This window comes from Rhynchophorus ferrugineus, unplaced genomic scaffold (genome assembly GCF_030347505.1).
Source record: "Rhynchophorus ferrugineus isolate W39M unplaced genomic scaffold, kcgeb_rfMv2 rfM4, whole genome shotgun sequence".
Classification (NCBI taxonomy): domain Eukaryota; kingdom Metazoa; phylum Arthropoda; class Insecta; order Coleoptera; family Curculionidae; genus Rhynchophorus; species Rhynchophorus ferrugineus.
The window spans coordinates 25547027-25573687 of NW_027472583.1; the positions used below are offsets into that span (position 1 = coordinate 25547027).

The window sequence follows — 26661 nt, forward strand, 5'->3', positions numbered from 1 at the left end:
TTATTGAGAAACTCTCGATATTATATTATAGGTATTCAGATATTTCATAATAAAAAGAGCATCGCGATAAACGAATGCAATTAGATCATTTAGACTAACGCTATTTTTCAAGTAAACAATATTTATAGTTGCAGTTTTAATAATATAACATTTTTTACGAAGTTAAAAAATAATTTATACGACAAAAAACAGCATTTTATCAAACCCTTTGTTGGATAGCATATTTTCTAGTAACAATTAATTGTGACTGCCTTAATTTTATTAAGCTGCAAGCCCTGTACCATCAACACCAAAATATATCAAAATACTATTCTGAATGTTATAATATATGTTCATTAATATTAATTTAGACACATTTTTCAGAAAAAAAAATTAATAATACCTACTAAATTTAAATTTTCAGTTCAATTTAGTTTCAAGTAACACTGAAATCATGGTAGTCTGTGAGATAACTTTAATACAAATTCAGTGAATGAAATAGCACTAAATTAGCATTATTCAGCAGATCCTGTCTAAATTTTCTTCGTATTGATCATACCCTTTCCCTATTAATTATGAGTCAGCTTTCTAATTAGAGAAAAGTATATTCAAAGTACGTACACAGCGTGAAACAGAACGTCTCATTCGAATTGCAACAGTGTATCCTTCACACATTTTGAGTGAGTTTGAGTTTCAATTTAGTTTGTAATACACTACGCCTTATTAATACCATCTTATGTACAGCACGACTTTATATAAATGGTTCTTCTGGATTAACCAATGATGTTCTGCATTTGGTATTGTTAGAGAGATAAGTAGTAGATCCACTTTTCATCGTTATTCACCGATAGATTCAGAATAGACTCTTCTTCTTTTGGTACTTCCAATCAATCCATATGGCACGCATTTTCGCCCTTTTGAGTATTTTCCAGGACAAATAAATGACTATAAATAGTTGATTTACAAACTTCCAAACCGTCGGATAGTTCTTTGAGAGCTTGATCTCGGTTATCGTCCAACAAATCTTGTAATTCATTGTATTCGAACTAGCCATGCAGGTCGTTCTTTGTCACTTACACTAAAATCTATACTTTTAAACTGTTCTCAAAGTGTTTTATAAAATTTGGTAGCAATAAAACAACAGTAATGAATTTGGAAAATGCAATTTTGAACGTTTCATGATTAGTGTCTGTATAAATGGAATAACTCACTAATACTAAATAGAAAACTGTTATTTTAAGCGGAAAATGTCAAAACCATCAACATTCACTCCCGATATAAATACATGCAAGCATCTAATGCTATACGTAACATTAATATTCTATCATATTTGCATTTTATCAGCATTTGGAGCAATTTTTATTTGCAGTTCGTTATTTACTCAACGAAATGCGAATTATCAAGCAAAAATTCTTTCCGACTATTTTCACTGTTAATGGAGTGGAAGATCCAAATATTTAATCAGGTTGTTGGGGGCAAAACATCTCGATTTGTGCGATTAAGCAAATATTGAATTTCTCTATGGCTACACGAAAAACGATCTCGCTTTTTGTATGTTTCCCTCGTCCTCGATAGACAGTTGTTTTTGTCCAGATGAGTATATGCGAAAAAGCTTAAACCCATATACTATATAAAGCGATTACGGTTGCTTTGGCGGACTAGATGTATCAATGGGGTTGTTAGATTAATCCTTAAAAATATTAACTTGGTCTGCCACTGAATGAACTTTTTTTATTCTATATTTTTTGAAATTCTATTATTATATTCTGGGTTGGTAGTTAGTGACGTCTATCATGAATGACCCATCAATTTGGCCGTTTGTTGATAGTAAGTAGTAGAATGCGCTTAATATTTTTGAATGTTAATAATTTAGATTGTCCTTTTTTACGATCACCTGAATGGTGAACGGATTACATGGGTTTGGTCTATTTTTTAGTAGATAAAAACCAGTGCCGCTTTGCATCGCCGTTCAACAAGTGGCCTCATAGTTTTAAGAGTAAATTAATAGTTTTTGTGTTCATTTTGTGTAGGATTCAGGGGAGATCATAAGCCTATTTTTGAAGCCATTGAATTAACTGGAATATTAGAAGGAACTGAAGATTAATTATCAAAAAAAAAATACAGGTTGGCGTTGGATTGGCGGTGGTTCCGCAGTTACTCGAAGCATTTCTTGGTGTAGATAAGTAGAGTTCATGTAAAGGCACAACTGAAGCTATAAAGTCACAAAAGGTTGACCAAGCGTGCGCTCAAAAACCCCTGGCGATAAACTATTCCAAAAAAATAATTGAAGCTTTGACAAGCACCCCTAGTCCGTGGATTCTCGACAAATTCATCACAGTTCACTCAGTTCGTAGTGATATGGCACATATATAAAGTCCAGATTTTCACTATCTACAACAGCTGCCTTTTATATTTTAAGCCCAGTACAGTAACAGTAACTTATTAATGAAAAGGGCTGTAATGGCCACACATTTTATTCGTAATATGCATCAACAAAAAAGTTATTTGGTACCAAATCAGAAGTCATTCGTAAAATAACTTCGTAAATTCGTTATTGTAAAAAACATGGCACGGCAAAAAGCACGGCTTGAACAACAATATTAAGGAGAAATTAGTTGAGGAGCTAAGAAGTTGGGCAGTATTTCTATTACTTGTAATTAACATACAACTACATATTTGGTATCTGTGTATCTGTAATTCAATTACTATAAATAAAAAAAAATCGGTCAAATTCTTAACTTAAAAATGTGCACGAAACTTCTGTGTATTAATTAAGTTTATTAGTACGAATGTCACGATGTATGATCAAAATTCACTCCACATGTATATCTGAGATGCCAGACGACAGCAGTGATAGAGTGAACCAAATGACTGCCATTATTAAGACTTAATCAGCTTCTTAAACGATAAAAGCTTATATCCCTATAGGCAAATATCCTTGAACACCATCCGAGTATGAAAAGTGTGTTCTTGTAATACAACGACGCAAGTTTATGCTCATCAGAACCCCAACAAAGATTGTTTTTTTAGTAGGTTTTATTTAGTGTTGGGAACTATCGACTGAAATCGACTATCGACTGTTTAGTAATTGACTACTTTTTACTATAGACTGTTTCAGTCGGGTACTTTTAGTTAATATTTTTGGTTCTACAACTTTCATTCAACATATTTTTAACGTTCTGGCTCTGTCGTACTAGCCGCGACCTTGACAAAAATGTACCCAATTTATGCTTACATAGATTTATATGTAAGGTATGTAGTTGTATTGTATATGAATATAGCGGCATTTTGGAACGATATTTTTTAAAGATTGTTATTGTATTAGGGTAAAAATATTAAAATTGTGAATGATAAATAGTAAAATATTTTTGAAAATATTTCGATTACACTCTCGATTTTTGTTAAAAAATATTTCAGTCAATAATAAATAAAGTATTTACTTTATTTAAAAAAGCTCTAGTTGTTACTGTGTAATCATTTTTAATTATGCCATCAATTTGTTTTTTTTTATATGATCAGATATACGTTTATTTTTTATTTAGTATTTATGGTTATTGTATATCTTTAGCTTTTAGATTTTGTTTAAGTTGTATTATCTATATTTATTATAGTATATTATTTGAAAATAGCAATTAATATATTAAAATACCATAAAACACATGTGGGGTATCATTCCCTTCTATAGAAAAAATCCATTCCTCTTTACAAATCCACAGAACGTTCAAATATAAAAGTAATTCTACTTCCTTTAAAATGAAATTATTGACTGTATGATAATAGAATTCAGTAATTTTTTTTTCCTTTTCTTTTTTAAAGTTAGTATGTGAAGGAATATCTCCGTCTCCCTTATACCACCGTTGGAAAATATAAACACACATAAAATTAACTGCTCCAAGCAATTGTCTCCGTCCTTTCCTTTCTAACAATTTATACAGGAAAGGGTTCGTACATCTTCGTCTGACATCACAAATTGAACAAAACAGTCGAGCCATGCATTTGACTGAAAATAGTAATTACTACTTTTTTGACTATAGACTGTTTCGACTGTTTTGCGACTATCGAGTGTTTCGACTGTTTACAGTCGATAGTTCCCAACGCTAGTTTTATTCATTTCCTAACGGGAGACTGTTTGTCTGATATTAGTTTTAAGAAGCTGGTGTTTGTGAAAAGATTTTCTTCTTTTACTCATAGTTCAGTTCCAACCTTCGTAGGCTGAAGACGTATTTTCAATACGGTCCAAGCTATAAAAGGATACCTTTTTTTAAAAAAAACCCAGTATTTTATTACGGTTTTTTAATAGAGTGTTAAAAACGCATAACAGATGCGGCTATCCGTCTGTCAGTGGACTTAAAGTGTAGTGAATACGTGTTTACGTGACCAGACAAAAGGACTGCATCTCATTTTTATTAGTGTTTAAAATTATTTCATCTTATTTTACAACAGTCCTTTTGAAATTAATTTATAGTATTTATAGTAAAAAACTAGTGCTAAAATAACGTAAGTGAAAAATGAAGTGCGTGAAATAAACAATGTATTTATTTTATTTTTTTATCCTCTGGAAGTAAATTAAATAAAATATTAAAAATTAAAAAATGGCAAACCATAGCGATTCAACCAAATCACCTGCACACTTTGATATAAGATTAGAACAAACAGCAACAACGCAAACTCCACCATCAGAATGGACTACAGTCATTAACAAAAAACGATTGAGAAGTCCAGAAGAAGAAATCGCGAGGAAACAAACAAGAATCAGTGACTATTGGTTGCAGAAACCGATAGAGACAAAAAACAGTTTTAGCAACCTGTCGGAAGAAATTGAAGAGAACATACAACCAAGCCCTGAAAAAGTTGTTCCGAAACCACCACCAATAACAGTCTATAAGGTAGGAATAATAAAAAATATCCATGACTTATTGAAAACCATTACTACGAACTACACAATTAAAACAGTGAGCTATGAAACAATTAAAATCCAATTGTTCGAAGCGGATCACTTTAAAGTTCTTATTAAAGAATTGGATGAAAGAAATACCCAATACCATACATTCAGGCCAAAATCCGAGAGAACATTTAAATTCGTATTAAAAGGATTACATCACGGGACGGACTTTAACACCATCAAGGTAGCACTAGCTGAAAAAGGCCACGAGGTCGTAAATATTCACAATATACGACATCACACGACAAAAAAACCTCTGCCTATGTTTTATATAGACATAAAACCTAATGGAAATAATAAGGCGGTGTATGAAATCACCAAATTGGAAAATAATATTATTAAATGCGAACCACCACATATAAAAAGAATTATACCACAATGCACAAGGTGTCAAGCGCACGGGCACACAAAGACTTACTGTCGCAAATCATATAGATGCGTAAAATGTGCAGGAGAACATAAGACAGGAGATTGTACTCGTAAAGTTCGCGATGAAAAAGTGAAATGTGTTAACTGTAACGGAAATCATCCAGCGAACTACAAGGGTTGCGCAGTTCACAAGCAACTACAGCAGAAACTGTATCCTGCCTTAAGGGAAAAAAGGTATCAACAAAAACAATCCACTACTACCAATCTACCACTACCCACCAGAACAAGTCAACCAGACATAACTTATGCCCAAATAGTTGAAAATGGTTCAGCACAAAAACGAGAGACAATATCTCAACCTACTGAAACTAGCAACATCTCAAGATTAGAAAATATGATGGCCAAACTAATGGATCAAATGAGTACGATGCTTGGTCTACTCACAACCGTCGTCAGCAAACTTGCCTAATGCCTGAAACCAATAGCTACAAAATCGCCGTCTGGAATGCCAATGGGCTTCAACAACACGCCAGGGAACTAAAAATGTTCGTAAATGAACAAAATATTGACGTTATGATGGTTTCCGAGACACACTTTACGGACAAGAATTATCTGAAAGTTCCTAAATATAAGCTTTATCATACAAATCACCCTGATGATAAAGCACATGGAGGTACAGCCATAATAATTCGAGATGATATAAAGCATTTCGAAAAAGAAAAATTCCGCAAAGACTACCTGCAAGCCACCAGTATAACCATAGACGAAGCCCATGGACCATTAACAATTTCTGCGATTTATTGCCCACCCAAACATAACAACAAGGCAGAACAATTTCAAGAATTCTTCAGTACGCTAGGTAATAGATTTATAGCAGGAGGAGATTATAATGCAAAACATTTAATGTGGGGTTCAAGAATAATAACCTCAAAAGGTAGAGAACTGCTCAAAGCCATAAGGAAAGATAACTTACAACATATCTCTACTGGTGAACCAACATATTGGCCTTCAGACAGAAATAAAAAACCAGATACAATAGATTTCTGTATTACAAAAAATATTGATCCAAAAAAGTGTCAGGCAGAATCATGTTTCGACCTGTCTTCTGATCATTCACCAATAATAGTAACAATTTCTTCAAAAATTACCATCAAAGATAAACCCCCTTCTCTGTGCAATAATAGAACTAACTGGCCCTCATTTAGAGAAAACTTAGACCAAAATATCTCTCTAAACTTACCGTTACAAACTGAAATGGATATAGAAGTAGCAGCAATAAATCTTACAAAAAATATACAGGAGGCAGCATATTCCGCGACTCCCAACAGTGAAACATTTCCAAGAAAAAATACACATATATCATGTACAATACAGAAAAAGATAGCAGAAAAAAGAAAGTTACGACGAAATTGGCAACAGCAAAGGACTGAAGAGAATAAAAGAAAATTTAATAGGGCCATAAAAGAGCTGAGAGATCTAATCCAAATTGAACAAAACCAAGGCATTCAAGAATACCTAGAAAACTTGACATCAACTGAGGCTACAGACTATTCGTTGTGGAAAGCAACAAAAAAGCTTAGGAGATCCCAGCAGCATAACCCACCTATTAAAACAAGCGAAAATAATTGGGCGAGAAGCAATAAAGAGAAGGCCGACATTTTCTCAAAACACTTAAAAAATGTTTTTAAACCTTTCCAGTCTCAGCTACATAAAGATGACGAAAATAAAATTACTAGCTTTCTAGATTCGCCATTTCAAATGGATTTACCGCACGAGAAATTAACGGTCAAAAAAGTTAAACATACAATAATGAGAGAGATTAATATTAAAAAAGCTCCTGGTTATGACTTAATTACTGGCAAAATTTTAAAAGAACTATCTGAAAAGGCTATAAAACTATTAACATATATTTTTAATGCTATGCTACGAATTAATTACTTCCCTAGTATCTGGAAAGTAGCTAAAATATTAATGATACTTAAACCAGGAAAAATACCAGAAGATGTGACCTCCTACCGACCTATAAGTTTATTACCAATAATCTCGAAAGTTTTCGAGAAATTATACATAAAAAAACTAAACTATATAATAGAAAAAAGAAAAATTATTCCAGAACATCAGTTTGGCTTTCGCAATAAGCATGGGACTATAGAACAAGTGCATAGACTTGTAAACCAAATAAACGCTGACCTAAATGCCAAAAGATATTGTTCGGCTGCTTTCCTAGACATATCTCAGGCTTTTGACAAAGTATGGCATACGGGCTTGCAGGTTAAACTAAAGAAACTTCTCCCTCATCCGGACTATCAGCTACTAAAATCGTATCTCACTGACAGACATTTTATCGTAAATCAAGGCGATGAACATACCGAATTAAATCCCATATATTCAGGAGTTCCGCAAGGTAGTGTACTGGGTCCAGTACTGTATCTTCTGTATACGGCTGATCTGCCCACCACAAAAATAACTACTGTGGCAACATATGCAGACGATACAGCAATCTTAGCATCCCATGAAGATCCAGTCACAGCATCAATAAACCTACAAACCCACCTGGAGCAAATACAATTATGGTTGAAGACATGGCGCATTAAAGCCAATGAATCAAAATCCACGCATATAACGTTTACCCTGCGTAGAAAAACATGTCCACCAGTAAATATCAATCATTGTCAACTCCCCCAAGCAGAGCATGTTAAATATCTTGGTATGCATTTAGATCGACGCCTAACCTGGAAGAAGCACATACTCTCTAAACGGAAACAACTAGGACTAAAATTATATCAAATGTATTGGCTCATTGGGCGCAAATCCAAGCTATCATTAGATAACAAGGTATTGCTGTATGAGTCTATACTCAAGCCCATTTGGACATATGGAATTCAACTATGGGGTACCGCTAGCAAATCTAATATATCCATCATTCAACGGTTCCAAAATAAGGTGTTGCGTGCCATTGTTGATGCTCCGTACTATATTTCAAATAAAGTGATACAACGCGATATTCCTCTAGAACCTATAACGAGTGTAATCCAACGTGTTTGTGTGAAGTACTTCGAAAGAGTGTCAGTGCATCCCAATGTACTCGCTAATCAGCTAAATATGCGACGTGATAGTGAAGTGCGTAGACTAAAACGTTTAACACCACCTGATCTGATTACTGGACATATGTAGAGTTTAGAATAAGCATTAGAATAAGTCTAATTAATTAAGATAATATTTTGTACAGAAGATTGCTTAATGAAGTGATTTTCTACATGCCATGTATATATAATATAAACAGAAGAAATACTTATTGCCAATAGGGCAGATTGTGGACTCACGAAGAGTAATAAAAAAAAAAAAAAAAAAAAAAATTCTTTTACTCATTAATGGTCTGGGTCGGATTACTTCTATTCTGTTTACGTATAACTTGAGTATATTTTGTACTTTATACCTTAAATAAAAATATCTAAAATACTGTATTTTATATTTCAAATACACAAAATATTTTTATTTTGTATTTCATATTTTAAAAAACATATATACTGTATTTTGTAACTTCTATTTGAATTAAAGCAAAAAACGTATTTTGCTCAGCTCCGGTTATAGTACATAGGAAAAACACAAAATAATCTGATTTGCCATCATAACATAACGAATAAACAAGTAAACTTACTAAATATTTACAAACTTTATTTTTCCGGATTTTAAAATTTCTAATGAGTTTTTAAGTGTTTTTTCCTGTTTCTTGTTTTGTTTCAATTTCCATTAGAGGGAATGAGTCGGTTTCGCAAATAAGATGCTTTTAACCCAGGAGGGGAAATAATTTAAATTGTATATATTTATCCCGTAACCGTATGAACGAAAATAAGATTTCAAAATTGTCTCTGTGATGACGATTGTTTACAGGGGGGGAATGCAACGTTCCTTCCCCACTAATTAAAAATAAATATTAACTATTATTATACATATTATGATATTATTCCATGAGAAATATAATTTGTCAGTGCATTTTAAGTCATGTCATAAATATTAATTTTGAAAAACTACTTCATTGCCCGGAATATATATCATATCATATATATTATTTCTGTAAAAGGATTTGAAGGAGAAACTGGCGTTTGAAATAATATAGTTCACTGCAATCGACGGTTATCTAGTTATAAGTCTCACTGGTTGTATGGTTATAATATTAATAATTTTATGTTATAATTATGTATTGCAATACGTATCGATGATGTGCGGTTCCCGAAAATAATAAAACATCGGTAAAAACTCCAAACATATTGCATATTTTCATTCCAATGCAGAAAAATGCTAGAGAAGGTTAAATTTTCGTGCTACAAGTACAAAAGAGTAAAGATGTACACTTAAGGGGCTACAACTAATTCAAAAAAGAGAATATAGGATCCAATTCAATAAAAGGACTCGATAATGTAATAAGATGTATAAGTTTTATTGTATTACAAAGCTAGAACCAGCCAATATAACTTCAACATCGGAATCATCATTCTGTGAAGAACATTTTGATATAACCAATTACTATTTTTATAACCTTTAATAACGTCTAAGCAGTATCATAAAGGTAATATCTAAGTAAATAACACTGTTAATAGATTTTGAGGTTATGTCTCATCTGTTTTGCTTATGGCGTTTATTGCTAATAGTCCCTAAAAAAAATTATTCATGTTTGAGTTACCAAACAAAATGGAAAATTATGTCTAGTATGAGATATGTCTAGTTTCACAGGGGTGTATAAAATTATGATCATACAATTTTTGAGTAGGTTCTAGCAGGTTCTAATAGATCTAACAGAACTGTTTAGGTTTTTTTTCAACAAATGCAAAAACGGTTTGTTTGTTTGTTTTTATTTGCATTTGTTCACAGAAAATTACCAGGTAGACCAGAAGGTCATTACCAGCTTTTCTAACAGATGTCGCTAGACTTAAGTATAGAAATTTATGATTTGACACATATGTCATTTTGCTCTACTGACATAAAGTCATAAAGTAATATAGAATGTTAACTAGCGTTGGGAACTATCGACTGAAAACAGTCGAAACAGTCGATAGTCGCAAAACAGTCGATAGTCAACTAGCGACTGAAAATAGTAATTATTTTGCACAGTTCGACTGTTTATTCCATTCGTGATGTACGAATCCTTTCCTATATAACTTGTGAGAGAGAAGAGGACGGAGATAATTGCTTGGGTCATTTAATTTTAAATGTGGTTATATTTTCCAACTGTAGTATAAGCGAAACGGAGATGTATATAATCCTTAACATACTAACTTTAAAAAAAGGAAAAAATACTGAATACTATTAACAATGAATAATATCATTATAAAGGAAGTAGAATTACTTTTATATTTGAATGTTCTAGGATCTGTAAAAAGGAATGGAATAATAACGCCACAAAGGTTTTAGCGTATTTTAATATGTTAATTGCAATTTTTAAATAATATACTAAATTGATTAACATACTAGATTGAAACACATTCTTCGTCAGTATTGAATTTCAAGTTGTAGTACTGTATTTGTATTTTTTGAAGTTAGAATGGAATATATCTCTTTTGTGATAATTTCTTGTATCGCCTCAGTATTATTTGTAATACTAAATACTGATCCTTTAAAGCAAGGCTTGCAGATAGCAGAAGTTGAGGATTCTCTTTCAAAATATTCTCAAACTATAGAACGTTTAGCTGAATGCATCATTCTACTGAAAAGTTATAAAATAATAAAAATAAATTGTAAAAAATATTTATCTGCCTTACCTGCTGATAAAATAAATCTTAACTAAAAAGTGTCGCGACCATCATTATTTTCTTGTATTTTTTTAATAGCCAAGAAAATAAATTGTTGAATATTAAAGAAGAGTTTTCTATATGAAAATTTATTTATTATAAATATTTAGTATAATTATTGAATATAGTTTATCACCTGTTCACGGTTAATATTTTTTACGAAATTTAACTGCTACTGTAAGAACTTCTACAAATATTTTCGAATCGATTCAATTTCTCGAACATTTTGAATCTAAATTTTGTTTTCAAAATTTTAGGAAAGAAGGTTTGACAATCAAAAGACAGATATCGAGAAAGTTAGAGCGAAACCTAAAAAGTCAATCAAAAAAATATTACCTAGTATTGCCATAAAAACAGTCAAAAGTATTTTACTATTTATCATTCATAATTTTAATCTTTTTACCCTATTACATTAACAATCTTGAAAAATAGCGTTCCAAAATGCTGCTATATTAATATATAATATATAGTTATCTACAAGCAAACTACCAAAAAAATAATTAAAAAACTATAAATATTACATATAAATGTATATAGAACTAAATTCGGCATATTTTTGTCAAGGTCGTGGCTAGGACGACAGCCTGAATGTTAAAAATGTTTTTCACTGGTCTAATATTTAAAAAACTTTTAAGACTTGTTAAAAGGACGCTTTTTGTTATATAATCTGAAGATCAGCAAGTGAAATTCCAATATTCCATTTCATAATTCTTAGCCAGAAAAGCAAAAGACGATAATTAAAACGTAAACACCTGACGATCAATTAGCATCCGAGAACGAAAGATTAAATATATAATCAGGGTTAAATAAGAATAATCAGTTAGCATTACAAAATGGAGGGTCGCTATATTCTCGCTATTGAAGCGAATTATGTTGAATAAAAAAACTAATTTTGCCAAAAAAATGTGTTTTACTATGATAGACCGGGGACTTTTCAATTGACCTGTTATATCTATTTTAAACTAGGGCAAAATGAGACAAAAAAATCCGTTCTGGGTTTAAAATGAACTAGTGATCACCCAGTGCCCGAAATTCGACCACGATTTATTAAGTTAATTATGTTTCTCACATAATAAAGAGAATAATTTAAAAATGATATGTTATGCTACTAAAACTTCAAGCAGGTAATGAATACATTAATGTGTGCGTCAAAGTTTAAAATGAATGTTGCAATGAATATTAACAATTATAAAATTTTATAGAATAAGAAAAGTTTCATAGAATTTTTTGATTTTTGAATGAATTTTGATCATAGAATTTCATATTTATTCGTTATTTGTTGGTGAATTGTTAATTCTCACATGGAACATAAGAAAAAATAGAAAGCAGTAGATAGACAAAAGACATAGAAGGCAAATTAAATTAAAGGTGAGCTATCGCAAGGGTGAGATCGAAGAATCTAATCGAATAAAAAAAGCAAAGAATTTAGGAAAAGAAATTATTCTTTTAATCAACCAGGTAAAACATAATTTGCATAGATATAACAGAGCAAAAATGCATTTTAAAACATTTATAAATATTACGGTGTTTAATGATTAATACAATAAGATATGCCACTATATGATATTTGATTCTTTGAACCTCGTATCAATTGCTTTGATTTTTTACTTTATAGATCAAATTTGAAAAGTCAATAGTTAATTTAATGATAATGTAAATATATTCCTTTAATATATATTTCAACTTGTAAAATATAAATTATCTTATTGTGTTCGTTATTGTTTTAATATAGATGCTAAAATCAAATAACAATTTCAAAATTTCTTTATTCATATATTCTCTATTTTAATATATAGACATGTATTAGGATTAAGAAAAATCAAAAGAAGTTCAATATAAAAGCCATTCAGTTTGCTTTTTAAGCACTAACCATATCATATGAAAAGTCGTAGAAATATGGTAGGTAACTGTTTCTATGGTGTAATAGTTAGAACGTTAAGCTCCTCCGCGGAAATCCCAACAGAGCAGCAACTTTCCTTTCTCTAGTTTGGTTGAAACATTTGTCAAATCACCTAGACTAGGTAGCAGGCCTCAGTGCTTGAAACTTTCCTTATTTTCAATCATTGTTTCTTTATTCTTATTTTTCCTCATACAGGCTGTAATTTTACTTGGACTATCCATTGTAATACTTAATAAAATAACTGCCTAATTTACTAAGCAAATGTTTAACACCAAAAAGAGAAAAATAAAATATTTTTACAAAAAAAAAACGTTTTAAAATAAAATATGTACGTATTAATCCTTGTAATAACAATATAAAGATAAGTGTGAAGTCGGTGCCTATCCCTCAAACAATACAAAAATAATATAATTTTATGTTATAATGACAAAATTAAAAAAGAACAAAACAAATATAATTTAATATAACTGTTTGAGCACGGTACCGACTTCAAACTGATTTTTATTTAGTTATTATACAAGTATTGTTACGTACATATTTTATTTTAAAACGTTTTTTTTTTTGTTAAAAGTCTAAGTTTGATTATTTTTTACATTTTAATGAGTCCCATATTTATTTTTTAAAGTCGGTTCAATTTTTTTTATAAATATATTTTATTTCAAATCACGTAAAAAGTTAAAGGGTTAACGAGGACAAAAACTTAAAGGGCATCATTCTTATATAATGGCGCTTATCTGTATTATTTAAGAAGTACCCAGGATGAATGATTGACAGTAGAAGAGTTAGACGCCAAATACATTTGGTCAATTTATACGTGACTGATCAACGTTGATCAACGCAAAAATATTTTGGAGCCTAAAAGCAAAAACTCAAATGATAATTCTAATTAAATCAAGTTAATAGCGGGAAAATAAAATGGTAAAATTGCTTAGCCATTGTACGTGCCAACCTTCCAACGAACAAGACGAAATGAAGGGGGTGAAGGGAGGACTTTTAATTAAAGCGAAGCTAATGAAAAATTACGGAAAGAGAATCAACCCTGCAAAAATATTCATCAAGCATGACCTGAAGTGTATTACGATAGTAACGTAAGCGTCAAGATATTGGTTTAGAATTTAATATAAAAATCGGCTAAAAAAGTTTCGGATGAGAAAGAGAAAAATGTTAGAATCAGAACATTAAACAATGGCTTGTCAATTATTTTATTTGGCAATATTGGAAGTGATGCTTGTTTAACCTAACTGCAAAATTTAATGGTTCTAACAGTTTTCCATATAGTTTTATTGCAGAATCATTGAACGCTCTAAATTGCATTGTCAACATTCGTTATCTTTGTTTGATTCGAAGATATCTGCTGCCGAAGTCCATCAAATATGTTTAGAAACTTATGGTGATGCTGCTCCGTCATATTCCAAATGCCGGGTTTTGTTTTAAAAGTACTGATTTTTGCTCTAACACTCAAAGAACTTTCTGACGGTTTAGCAATTGACAAATCAAATCAAAAAACTACTACACGAGTTGATATCAAAATGTCATTTAGAACGGTCTCACCATTGTGACTACATTGCTTTTTAGGCCAAACAAAGGATCTCTCGAAGGCGTACGAGGGTGAGTCAATCTGACGGTTCCATCGTAAAGTTTGACATTTTTGACGATATACGTACTCAGAACATTTTGTCGCACGACGCTATTTGTTTATTTTATATTTAGTTGAAAGTTTCGTCTCGGCAAAAAATGGAACTGAATCGTGAACATTTTCGTGAGATGATTTTTTACGATTTTCGACGTGGATTATCACAACAAGAGTGCACCAATCAACTGAGTTTGACTTTTGGCGATGAAGCTCCATCAAAAACCACCGAATATCGCTGGTTTAGTGAATTCAGTTTCGTGAAGGTGGTCCAAAATCGGCTGTTGTACCAGAAAACATCGATGCTGTGTGCGAAATAATTAAGCAAGATCGTCATGTCACCTATTGTGAGATTGAGGCATCCCTAAGCATTAGTTCCACCAGCATATATGCGACTTTACATGAACACTTGAGCTATGCGAAAGTTATGTTCGCGTTAGATCCCACACAATTTGACAATCGAAAAAATTTGACAATAAATGCTTAAGAAATTCAATCGTAGTGCATCGAAAGACGTTTATAAAATCGTGACAGGTGACGAATCATGGATATATTCGGATGAGCCTGAAAGTAAGCAGCAGTCGACTGTATGGGTGTTCCAAGATGAACCAAACCAAACAAAAGTTGTTCGCGCACGAAGCACTTTAAAGAAAATGGTGACCTGTTTCTTCGGGAAAACTGGTTATATTGCAACAGTGCCTCTAGAGGATCGTAGAACAGAGCTGAGATATCGTTTCCAAAATAACGAAAAGGCACGAAAATCGAAAGTTGATTGGATGACCGCGAAACCAACAACGTTTTTCGATACAGCATCGCCAAGTTTCCAGAAAGTTGAAAGAGAAAAAGTTGTAGAAAATTATGGTAAATACATTTTCAGTGAAAATGTTCAAGACCAATTTATAAAGGCCCAGAATGAATAGTAACTGCGATATATCGTACTACTTCAAGGCTAGAATAAAACAATGGAAATCCTGATTCGTGACTAATATGTCGAAAAATCTCGTTGAAATCGAGAAAAACAATCTAGCAATATCATCAATCACAGAATTGGTATTAATGTAATGGATATATTTTTATATTATATTTATATTGGTGTATAAAGACCATAAAAAATATGTTTTAAAAAATCAGAGTCACAAACAATACTAAATTATCTAAATAAGTTTGTAAAATATAATAGATTATAATAGATAAAATAGAAAAACTAGTTAGTTTTAAAATTTAGCATCAATGAAATGCGGTTCAAACACTAACGTACTTTTCAATGAACAATTCAATAAAGAAGTGAAGTATAAAATGCTTTATCTTCTATAAATATTGATGCTAATGTTTGAGCACGATAGAAACACTGATTTATTTCACTTATTTATTGATGCAAAGCCTAGATTATTATATAGTGTTAACTCAATATAGTCCTTCCAACAAAACGGGCAATGCTCGTCGTAGATGACGTCGAATATACTGCAGTTTGTAGAAATGTAAAATTAATTTTAAATTCGTAGCGGATTTTTCAGTTCATGGAATAAATACTCCATTACAAATGTTTACAATTTATACTATATATATATATATATATATATAAATATATATATATATATATATATATATATATATATATATATATTGTTTGCAATACGCAGAAGGATAACCGTTGTTTGGGATGTCCTGTGGAAATGACTAGTGAAAATGTGTGTGTATACACGCAATAATTGAAACCAAAGACATTCGCTTCAGTATAGAGGATAACTTTTATGGCATTTCTTACATTGCGGGCTGAATATTTTGCAATGTAAAAAATATATATACAAAACAAGGACTAACTGAGCATTATACATCGTCACTGCACCATTTGAACGAAGAAATTAAGATGAACAAAATATAAAAATAAAGTAGGACATTCTAATAGTCCCTTCCATTAAGGTAACAAACAGCTGCATCGTTTTATCCATATCATTTCACAACTTCTTTAGCTACATCCAAACAGTATATAGTTTTCAGACGATCGACGAAAAATATAACACCAAATCAGAACGAACTAAATCAATAAAAGTAAACAACAGAGCTCAAAACTCAACAAAACGTCTAAAAAAATAAATTTGGAAAATTAAACAAATTTACTATTTTTTTTATCGTAGTAGTATATATAAATCATTACTAGTAACTGAATTATATAATTATTCTATTTATATTTTATCATAAAAAAAAGATTAATGGGCTTAAATTACAGAGCAGGTGTCTTATTTGAATTACCTTCAGCTCAAACTTTAGTCATAAATATCAATTAAAATTTCATAAACCATCACTGGCTGTCATTCCCGAAGCCACGGCTAATTGTTTATGTTTTCAGGAAAAATAATTAGATAATGAGATACAGCTCAACATCATCATAGTTTACGATATTAAAATTAAGCAAATTTTTATTTTAAAACAGTGGACACAAACAAGATCTTATGTAAATCGAATTTGTTTTATTATAACAGCCAGTAGACATGGCATTTTTGCATTATTTTATTAATATTATCGGTTTAGATTCTCCCTAATGCTTTAGCATTTTTAGAGACTATTAACACAGACCAAGAATTATTAACGACAACCTAACCTCCGTGAGTTGCGCGTTCCAAGGAATTCTACAATAATATGCTAATTAACGGTTATAAATTATTTATTATTATTATATTATATTGATTAAATAGATCAACAACCAAATCTACCATACCCTAAATAAACATTGAGACAAATAAATAAATAAACAATTTTCTATAGATAAGTCATCCTAAAATAAAGTTACGTACAGGTTAAAATTGGACTTTAAATCCAGATCGATTTCTTTGAGAAAACAATTTGTGCAGATTTTGAAGCGAGAATACATCCCTCAATGAACCAGTTTCTGACAGTTAATAAATGTCTGCATTACACTAAAACATGATAGACTGATATTGGTTCCTCACAATTTGGAGCAAGCTTGTTTTCCTTTTCCAGCAGGTCCCACTCAAGTTGTACTAGACTATCTAAACTACTATCTATTTTTATATGTATCTATTATTAAAAATCCTTATGCAACTACCACCTAAAACTATTTTGCAAATTTCCTCTGAAAGTAACAATAGCCAGTTCGTAGACTGCCGGTGAATTAAACCTCCTCGCGTGCTCACCGGCAGGTGTTTGATTAAATCGTTGCTATAGCGAAAAAGGGTTTGTAGATCATGGACCATAGTTCGTTTCACCAAAAACAAATCCCACAAAAAAATTTTTTACTCTTTGTGATTCAATAATCTGTCCTATAGGCAATAAGTATTTCTTGTGTCTATATTATATATACATGGCATGGTAGAAAATCACTTCATTAAGCGATCTCCTGTATAAAATATTATCTTAATTAATGAGTCTTATTCTAAAGCTTATTCTAAAGTCTACATATGTCCAGTAATCAGATCAGGTGGTGTTAAACGTTTTAGTCTACACACTACGACGTGATAGTACGTCGCATATTTAACTGCTTAGCGGGTACGTTGGGATGCACTGACACTCTTTCGAAGTACTTCACACAAACGCGTTGAATTACACTCGTTATGGGTTCTAGGAATTAGTTTTAGAATACAAATATCCCGTTGTATCACTTTATTTGAAATATAGTATGGAGCATCAAAAATGGCACGCAACACTTTATTTTGGAACCGTTGAATGATGGATATATTAGATTTGCTAGCGGTACCCCATAGTTGGATTCCATATGACCAAATAGGCTTCAGTATAGACTCATATAGCAATACCTTCTTAACTAATGATAATTTGGATTTGCGCCCGATGAGCCAATACATTTGATAAAATTTAAGGCCAAATTGTTTTCGTTTAGACAGTATGTGCTTCTTCCAGATTAGGCGTCGATCCAAGTGCATACCAAGATATTTAACATGCTCTGCTTGGGGGAGTTGACGATGATTGATATTCACTGGTGGACATGTTCTTCTACGCAGGGTAAACGTTAAATGGGTGGATTTTGTTTCATTGGTTTTAATGCGCCATGTCTTCAACCATAATTGTATTTGCTCCAGGTGGGTTTGTAGGTTTATTGATGCTGAGACTGGATCTTTATGAGATGCTAAGACTGCTGTGTCGTCTGCGTGTGTTGCCACAGTAGTTATTTAATTGTAATTCGGTATGTTCATCGCCTTAATTTACAATAAAATGTGAAATACGAGATGAGATTTTAGTAAGTGATAGTCCGGATGAGGGAGAAGTTTCTTTAATTTAACCTGCAAGCCCGTATGCCATACTTTGTCAAAAGCCTGAGATATAGCTAGGAAAGCAGCCGAACAATATCTTTTGGCATTTAGGTCAGTGTTTATTTTGTTTACAAGTACATGCACTTGTTCAATAGTTCCATGCTTATTGTGAAACTCAAAGTGATGTTCTGGAATAATTTTTCTTTTTTCTATTATATAGTTTAGCTTCTTGATGTATAGTTCTCGAAAACTTTCTAGTATTTCTAGTATTTTTCCTGGTTTGAAAATCATTAATATTTTAGCTACTTTCCAGATGCTAGGGAAGTAATTAATTCCTAGAATAGCATTAAATATAAATGTTAATAGTTTTATATTCTATTCTGACAGTTTAATTTTACCGGTAATTAACAAAACATATAATAATATAAATTTCTAAGAATTGATGGTCTGCTTCTTATTGTGGTAGCAGCGCTCCTAGTAAGTCATCATGAAACTGTCCTATACAATATGCGTTTTGCCAAACGACGTCATTTGGAAATACTTTTTACATTTAATGTTAACAAGAGAATATAATCGTATCGAACTCACTGGTACAGTACTCAGTGAGCACGAACTCGTTGCAGTCTAAGCTTCATTTCACTTAAGCACTTAATTTCTAGTTACTCTCGAACACAATGTACCAATATTATCTATTTTACAATTATTAACCACTTTCTGTCTCTCCATTCCCTAGACTTAGCCAAAACAAAATTAGCAAAGCCAAAATATAATTGTTTCGCAATCGTACTTCCGGATTTAATTCAAATATATTATAATACTGCTTTTAAAATGTCTCAATATGATTATACCTTAAACAATTATATGTTTAATAAATTTATTATTTGAAAATAAATATGAAACTTCAGAAAACCTTGCAAGAAAAGAAGCAGTAGCCGTAGTTTTATTGAAACACACCATATTATTTAGTTTGCACTGCTGTTTATAACACTTTCTGGCAATAGCCGAATCAAAGCTGATTACCCCAATTTTCAGTTAAAAAAAACACAGGTAAAAACATCCTAAATTTTCTACTCCTTGTAAAGGCGATTTGGAACGTAAATCACATCACGATGACGACCCATAAATGCGACAAACGCCCTTATTTGGATAGGATCTCTTAATTCGGAAAATCCCAATTTTTCGTCGCGATCTAACTCGATATTCAAATCGACCTCGTTTTTCGACTCCAAAAAAGTTACCAACCGCCGAACGAAAGAAAGTTAAATGAACCGTCCCTATAACGGATTACCGTGCCGAATAACTCCATCGACGTCCCGTCATGTTATAAATCAAAGAAAAATGCGTCAACATCAACTTTTGCCGAATGCCATTTGAGGTTTATTTCTTTCGGTCTGGTCCAAAAATTGAAAAAATATTATAATTTCAGAAAAAAATAACAATTGAGAAATTATTACTTTTAAACTTGTAAAAAAATCATGGCTACGTAAAATTTACATTAAAAATATTTTTTTCGCAAACAATAGGCTTTCACAAATTGAATAATAATATACCGTAGATATAATTACCACCAAATATAAGTTTCCCAACAAAAATAAGAATTTACAACACATTACTGTTGAACACTAGTTTCCCATGTAGGCCAATTTGTTTCGACAGGTCGTCGGAATTTGTCCGGGGCCTCTAGGAAGGAAATGGCCAAATAAGGCGAACAACTGAGCCCATTACCGTTTGTTTTCCTTAACTATCTTTTGTTCACGCTTTTCTGTGCTCGTCCCTTGGTAACTTGACGAAATTAAATTTCGACAAACAGCACGAAAAAAAGAATGCCAACAGTCCACTATAGCCGTTTTACAAAACAAAGATTCGTTTGCAAAAGATAATTTACAGATAATATAATTAACACAACTAAAAATATAATGTTAATTGAAAAATATAAATCAATAATCATATAATACTATAAACATCCCACTAAATAACGTTCATCTGTTTTGTAGGTTTTTATTGTACAACATGTTGACGTGTGCATGTTCAGCAACGGCAAATTTAAAAACGTGGTAGCCATGTACAGCGATAAGGAAAGTTGTCCCATCCATACCGGCGATACCTTTTCAAAAACATACACATTGCTTCCGCTGGGGACCAGCACGAAAAATTGGATCGCCCTCGAAGACACTTATACCAAAACTAGTTCCAATTTGGCCAGTACGGTTTGCTCCACGAGTGGAAATCCAGAGGACCGAAATGTTTTTGCTATCTACGTATCATATTATGTAAAAGGTAAATATTCAAATAAATAATTAAACGACCAATATGTCAATTATCGAATCATTTTAGTGAAACTATTAGCCAGCGTGATGGGAGGGGATGTGAGCCTAAAACTACCTTTTACTCTAATGCACGCATGTACTGAATTCAACACGGGTACTTTAACCAGGGTAAAGAAAGTTGACACAGAAGTTCGTAAATATGTTCAGCCTTTGAAACCCCAAAGCAAAACAGCAGACGATATAAAACCTGAGAAAGATGGAACATGAGATAAAGAAAAAGTGAGTATGACTTATTCAGTTTTAATGTATTTGCAAAATTTACTGTAATTTCATCACAGGTGGTGGTAGAAATCAACAAAACAGAATATTCCACAACGACCCAGCCCAATTTGGAACCAAGCGACGCCCGAGCAAATACCGAAAACGCAATAAATAACCCACCCAGAAGACCTAGCACATTGGAATTCAGTAGACAAGAGGATATTCCATCTACGGCTAATGTTACTGCTGAAGCCCCAAAGAAGCAACTGCAAAATTTAGATGAAATATTGCCTGTGACCAAAGAGGAAACATACTGTAAAATGTCATCTAAACAGAATGGAGCTAAAAATAATAATATGTCTGTAGAAATGATAGAGATTGCCCAAGAAGAACATCGCGGTTTTTATAACTTAAAAGCACTATGTTGTTTTAAGACATATGATAGTTCATAGCACTAGACCTATAAATATTGGTAATATCATTTGTCATATCAACAGTGTTGATAGTGTGTCTAAATAACTCATTCATTTTAAAAATATGATAAATACTTAAAATCATAAGAAGTTTCATTGATGTAATAATAAAACAATATTAATACTAATATCTAATATTCCCATGACCTTCATTCCTTTTGGTTTTATAATGTGAATACATAGAAAAAATATACAAAAAAAAACAAATATAAAACTTCTATATCCTATGAAGTATAACAAATGTTACCTTCAGTCCACATCGAACAATTTTGAGATTTTTGTCAATTCTATAAAAAAATTAATATCAATGGTTTGCAAATAATTTCACATTAATAGAAAGGTAAAATAGTATATAGAAAAATACTATAAAACATATATAATCAGTCTTTTGATATGACAATCCAAAATAATGTATAAACATTCTTAACTAGAGTAAAAGCATAAAATAAATGTTTTATAAACTAATATATTGTAAATACGTATCAAATCTAATATTACATTATCTAGTAGAAAAAATCCTATAAGGTTTGGACTGAATTATTTATTGTTTTTGTAGAAAATGTAGCATATGTAATATTAAGATAATAGCATCGTCCAATTTTATATGGACGCCTTGTAAAATTATAAAACAATTTTGTAGTACAGCTGGTCTGGTTCATTACAAAACAAAACTTATAATCCCAATTAAACATAGCCTATATTTTGTACTAAACTGCATTTAAAATGTCAATGTCTAAATGTTTATACTAGGGTGTCTAATGATTCAGTAGATTACAAACCTTTTTTTTATTGTGTTTATGATATAAACTTGTATACCAACAGTATAAGAAAAACCAAAGTAAATAATACTGTTAACCCTTGCCTTATATAAGAATGTACATTAATTTGTTGTAATAAAAACATTTATAAATACTATTTGTTTTGCTCATCACAATATATTAATATTTAGCAAAATACCCCAATTATTTGTTCATTCGTTAAAAAAATAGCAAGGTGTATATTATTAATGCTATTTATCACTCACCATGATAATTGCACCTAACATATCCTCGAACTATAAGCTTCTTTTCAACAGTATTATCAAAATTAGTGGTAGTAACATCAATCAGAATATATTTGCACCGGCTCTCGTCAATGTCGACATCTTTGACCACTGAAGACATATTTACAGATTTTTCTGAAAATTCACAGTTTACGACTAGAATAAAAAACCAAAATCAGTTACATCTAAATTTAACAATTTAAATATAAACTAAACTTACACTAATCAACAAAGCCGCTAACTTTGTAAGGTTATGTTACGATACTGAGTGTGCTTATTAGTTATAAAGACTGTAATCGAAATACCTCGGCTAAATTTAAATAATGAAACTTTCCGTTAGAAAAAACTTATTTTTATCCATAGATGATACTTTATTTTTATTCAGTCGATGAATCAATATTCATAACATCTAAAAAATCCAAAATCAAAGAATGAAAATTAATTTAAAACAATACTGATGTAATTTCCATTTTAGCTTTATAAAAATCCCTATAAATAATTCAACTTTAATGGATTTCAAATGAAAGGCTACAATATATATAACATAGACATGTTATAAATCACTCTATAACAATATTTAGAAAAATATTTTTACACTTTATTTTTCGTTAGACGGTATGTTATAAAGTAATTTTCAGAACCATGCAACTAAATAATCAGTTTGTGACGTTAATTCAAGGATGGTATATATGTTGTCTATTATATATCTATATATTTCTAGATCTTTGTGTTTTTTAGATAATTAGTACGACACATTTCTTTTATTAGCTTGGACAGAATATTGCATTTGAATAATAATTCGGCTATTTAACATGATTGTGTGGATTATGTGAATTATTGAATTATCACGATAATGTTGTCCTTTACAATTAATACATGCAACATATTAGTAATTTGTAGGTAGGCAACTAAGAAAACAATAAGTACAATATTCGGATAGAATGAACAATGCATAGTATTGATAATCATACGATAATCGATTGTATATTTTTAACAAATTTCGTATTGTTATATATTTACAATTACCATACAATTTACAATAATTAAAAACACATTAATTCGCTACAAATTAAATATTAATTTAATTAACTAATATTAATATATTAAAACTATATTATTCAAAAATATATTATTACCAAAGTTATACTTTTTAAAGCTTATTAAAAGGGTTTCTGTGTGTATAATGTAATTTAAACTTCTATGGTGTAGTCAGGTTGGCCGAGCGGTCTAAGGCGCCAGATTTAAGCTCTGGTTCTCGAAAGGGAGCGTGGGTTCGAACCCCACACCTGACAGAGTTTACTTTTATAACTTTTTTAAAGTTTAATTGATCTAAGTCAGTAATAAATGTTACCTAACGCTGTGATATAAATATTGTGTTATTTCTTGAAATATTATTCTCAGAATATTTAATTTTTGTCACCAATAATAATACAATGAGAAAAAGACATACAATTTCAGTCGAGTTAAAGACCTAAGCAGGTAATATTTTGTCACCAGGGATTGGCCACCATTCTAATTATTCTATGTGAAGCGTGACTATTGGCTAAGCGTCGGTAATGAGACAGTAGGTAGTGGCTACCTTCAATGACTACTTTACAAGCGAGCCAGTAGTAGACCAGTCAGCAGAATGTTTGCATTGTTGTAATAACTAACACTAAAACTGGCGAAACCATATCCAATTTTTAACGTGGATTTAAAGGGATATTTAATTTTATTTGTGAGTCCAAGAAAATATATTCAGTATAACAGGTCAATTGAAAAGCCTACCACAGTAAAACACATTTTTTTGCCAAATTATTTTTTTTAATTCAACATAATTCCCTTCAACGGTGATACACTGATTATAGCGACCCTCCGACTTTTCGATACCATTTTTGTAGTACGATTTGTCATTTGCTTCAAAATAGGCCTCAGTTTCGGCAATCACCTCTTCACTCGACGAAAATTTCTTCCGAGCGAGCGTTCTTTTGAGATCTGAGAACAAGAAATGGTCGCTGGGAACCAGATTTGGAGAATACGGTAGATTAGGAAGCAATTCGAAGCCCAATTCTTGGATTTTTGCTATCGTTTTCACTGTCTTGTAACACGCTACATTGTCTTGGTGAAGCAGCACCTTTTTTTTTACAAATGCGGACGTTTTTCGGCGATTTCGTCCTTCAAACGGTCCAATAAATTCATTCGCATCCAATAAATTTCATGCGCATCCCAAAATACGGACGCCAAAATACGGACATACAGCCGCTTTGGAACGGGTTCATCATGTGCAGTCCACTCGGATGACTGTCGATTGGACTTCAGAGTAAAATGATGGAGCCGTGTTTCATCCATTGTCACATATCGACGCAAAAGCTCGGGTTTATTACGGCTGATCATATTCAAACACTGCTCTGAATCATCAACTCGTCGTTGTTGTTGGTTAAAAATGAGCTCGCGCGGCACCCAATTTGCACAGAGCTTTCTCATACCCAAATATTCGTGAATGATATGATGTACACGTTCAGTTAATATCTTTAGAGTATCTGCTATTTCATTAAATTTCAATTTATGATCATTCAAAATCTTTTTTTGGATTTGTTAATGTTTTCGACGGTAACAACCTCTTTTGGGCGCCCACTGCCTTCGCCGTCTTCGGTGCTCATTTCACCACATCTAAACTAAGCATACCAATCCTTGATGGTGGATTTTCCTGGGGCAGTTTCCTGAAACACGGTATCAAGTCAAGTTTTTGCTTCAACTGTATTATTCAACTGTGTATATTTTATCACGAAAAATTCCTTTTTATTTTTCCATTTTTCCAATTCTATTTTTTCACAATAACAAAAGTTGCTTCACTCAAGATGCATAAACTAATGATCCGACAGCTGTCAAATTTATACACGCATCTTTTGAACGGTTAGGGCTAATTAAAAACATACGGATTTAATGCTAGTAGTGCCATCTATGTGTCAGGTCGGGGACTTTTCAATTGACCTGTTAAGTGGTAGACAGATTGGAAATTAATAGTGATTGATTTGAACAGTGACTCAAACACTGACAGTGAGTAAATGTAACTTTCGGGGATATTGTAATGATACAATTCTCATAATTCAAAAGACAGGGTAATGAGAAAGGAAACAACTAAAGGTGTGTACATAATTAATAAAGTACAACTGTAGCAAATGGTATTATAGTGTGTGAAATATTTGTGTGCATAAGTATGTCTGTAATTATTCAGAATTATACATGATTATTAGGCATGGCATTATACATGACATGAGCAATGTATGAAGAGTGCATGAATAGTAAATGTTTTGTAAATGTGGTCAATGCATTAGGGGAATTCACTGATTCATTATTCAAGAATGGTGTACACAGGTATTATCATAAACTTGACAAGGAAACACACCATCGATTGAAACAAGAACTAAACCTAAAAAGGTAAATATGCTCTCTAATGAAAGTAGAATACATTACTTGGACGTGCAACTTTTAAGTAGGTGGATTAGGCCTCCTCCATACCAATACATAAAAAAGCGGGCCTAGATCTCTACCTCATGGGTGATGTCGAAAAGAGTTTTAGATTAGATATACCTTCAATGTAATTATGCCATCGCTCCATTTTGATATATTTTGGCTTTAAAATGTCGGTAATATTGTCATAATTTCTTCTGTTGTATTCTTATAAAAAACAATGTACATTTATATGAACACAAATGCTTTACAGAAATAATTGTATACGTACCAGGTAAAAACAATGCTAAGTAACGCACGCATCCTTAATCTAGGTAACTTTTGGGCTGTTTCTTCCAA

General features: G+C 31.7%; 2 protein-coding genes and 1 non-coding gene across 4 annotated transcripts in view; 2 read left to right on the top strand and 1 right to left on the bottom strand.

Moving 5' to 3' along the window:
• The window catches only part of LOC143195714 (phosrestin-2), a 486868-nt gene extending 464831 nt beyond the window's left edge, over window positions 1–22037 (top strand). The window contains exons 10-12 of one of the 2 annotated variants that reach the window (XM_076403139.1): window positions 20824–21106; window positions 21164–21375; window positions 21435–22037. In XM_076403139.1, coding sequence (XP_076259254.1) covers window positions 20824–21106; window positions 21164–21363 — 483 coding nt within the window. In that variant the 3' untranslated portion in view covers window positions 21364–21375; window positions 21435–22037. The remainder of the gene's footprint in view (window positions 1–20823; window positions 21107–21163; window positions 21376–21434) is intronic. The other variant, XM_076403137.1, reaches the window with a different exon arrangement.
• Window positions 1–23229, bottom strand: part of LOC143195715 (14 kDa phosphohistidine phosphatase) — a 311279-nt gene extending 288050 nt beyond the window's left edge. Inside the window, exons 1-2 of the mRNA XM_076403140.1 lie at window positions 23093–23229; window positions 22855–23028 (exon numbers count right to left, since the gene is read on the bottom strand). Coding sequence (XP_076259255.1) covers window positions 22855–22993 — 139 coding nt within the window. The 5' untranslated portion in view covers window positions 22994–23028; window positions 23093–23229. The remainder of the gene's footprint in view (window positions 1–22854; window positions 23029–23092) is intronic.
• An 851-nt stretch (window positions 23230–24080) lies between these two features.
• On the top strand, window positions 24081–24164 carry TRNAL-UAA (transfer RNA leucine (anticodon UAA)). Its single transcript has one exon. It is a non-coding gene; the product is annotated as a tRNA-Leu (tRNA).
• Window positions 24165–26661: the final 2497 nt, after the last annotated feature.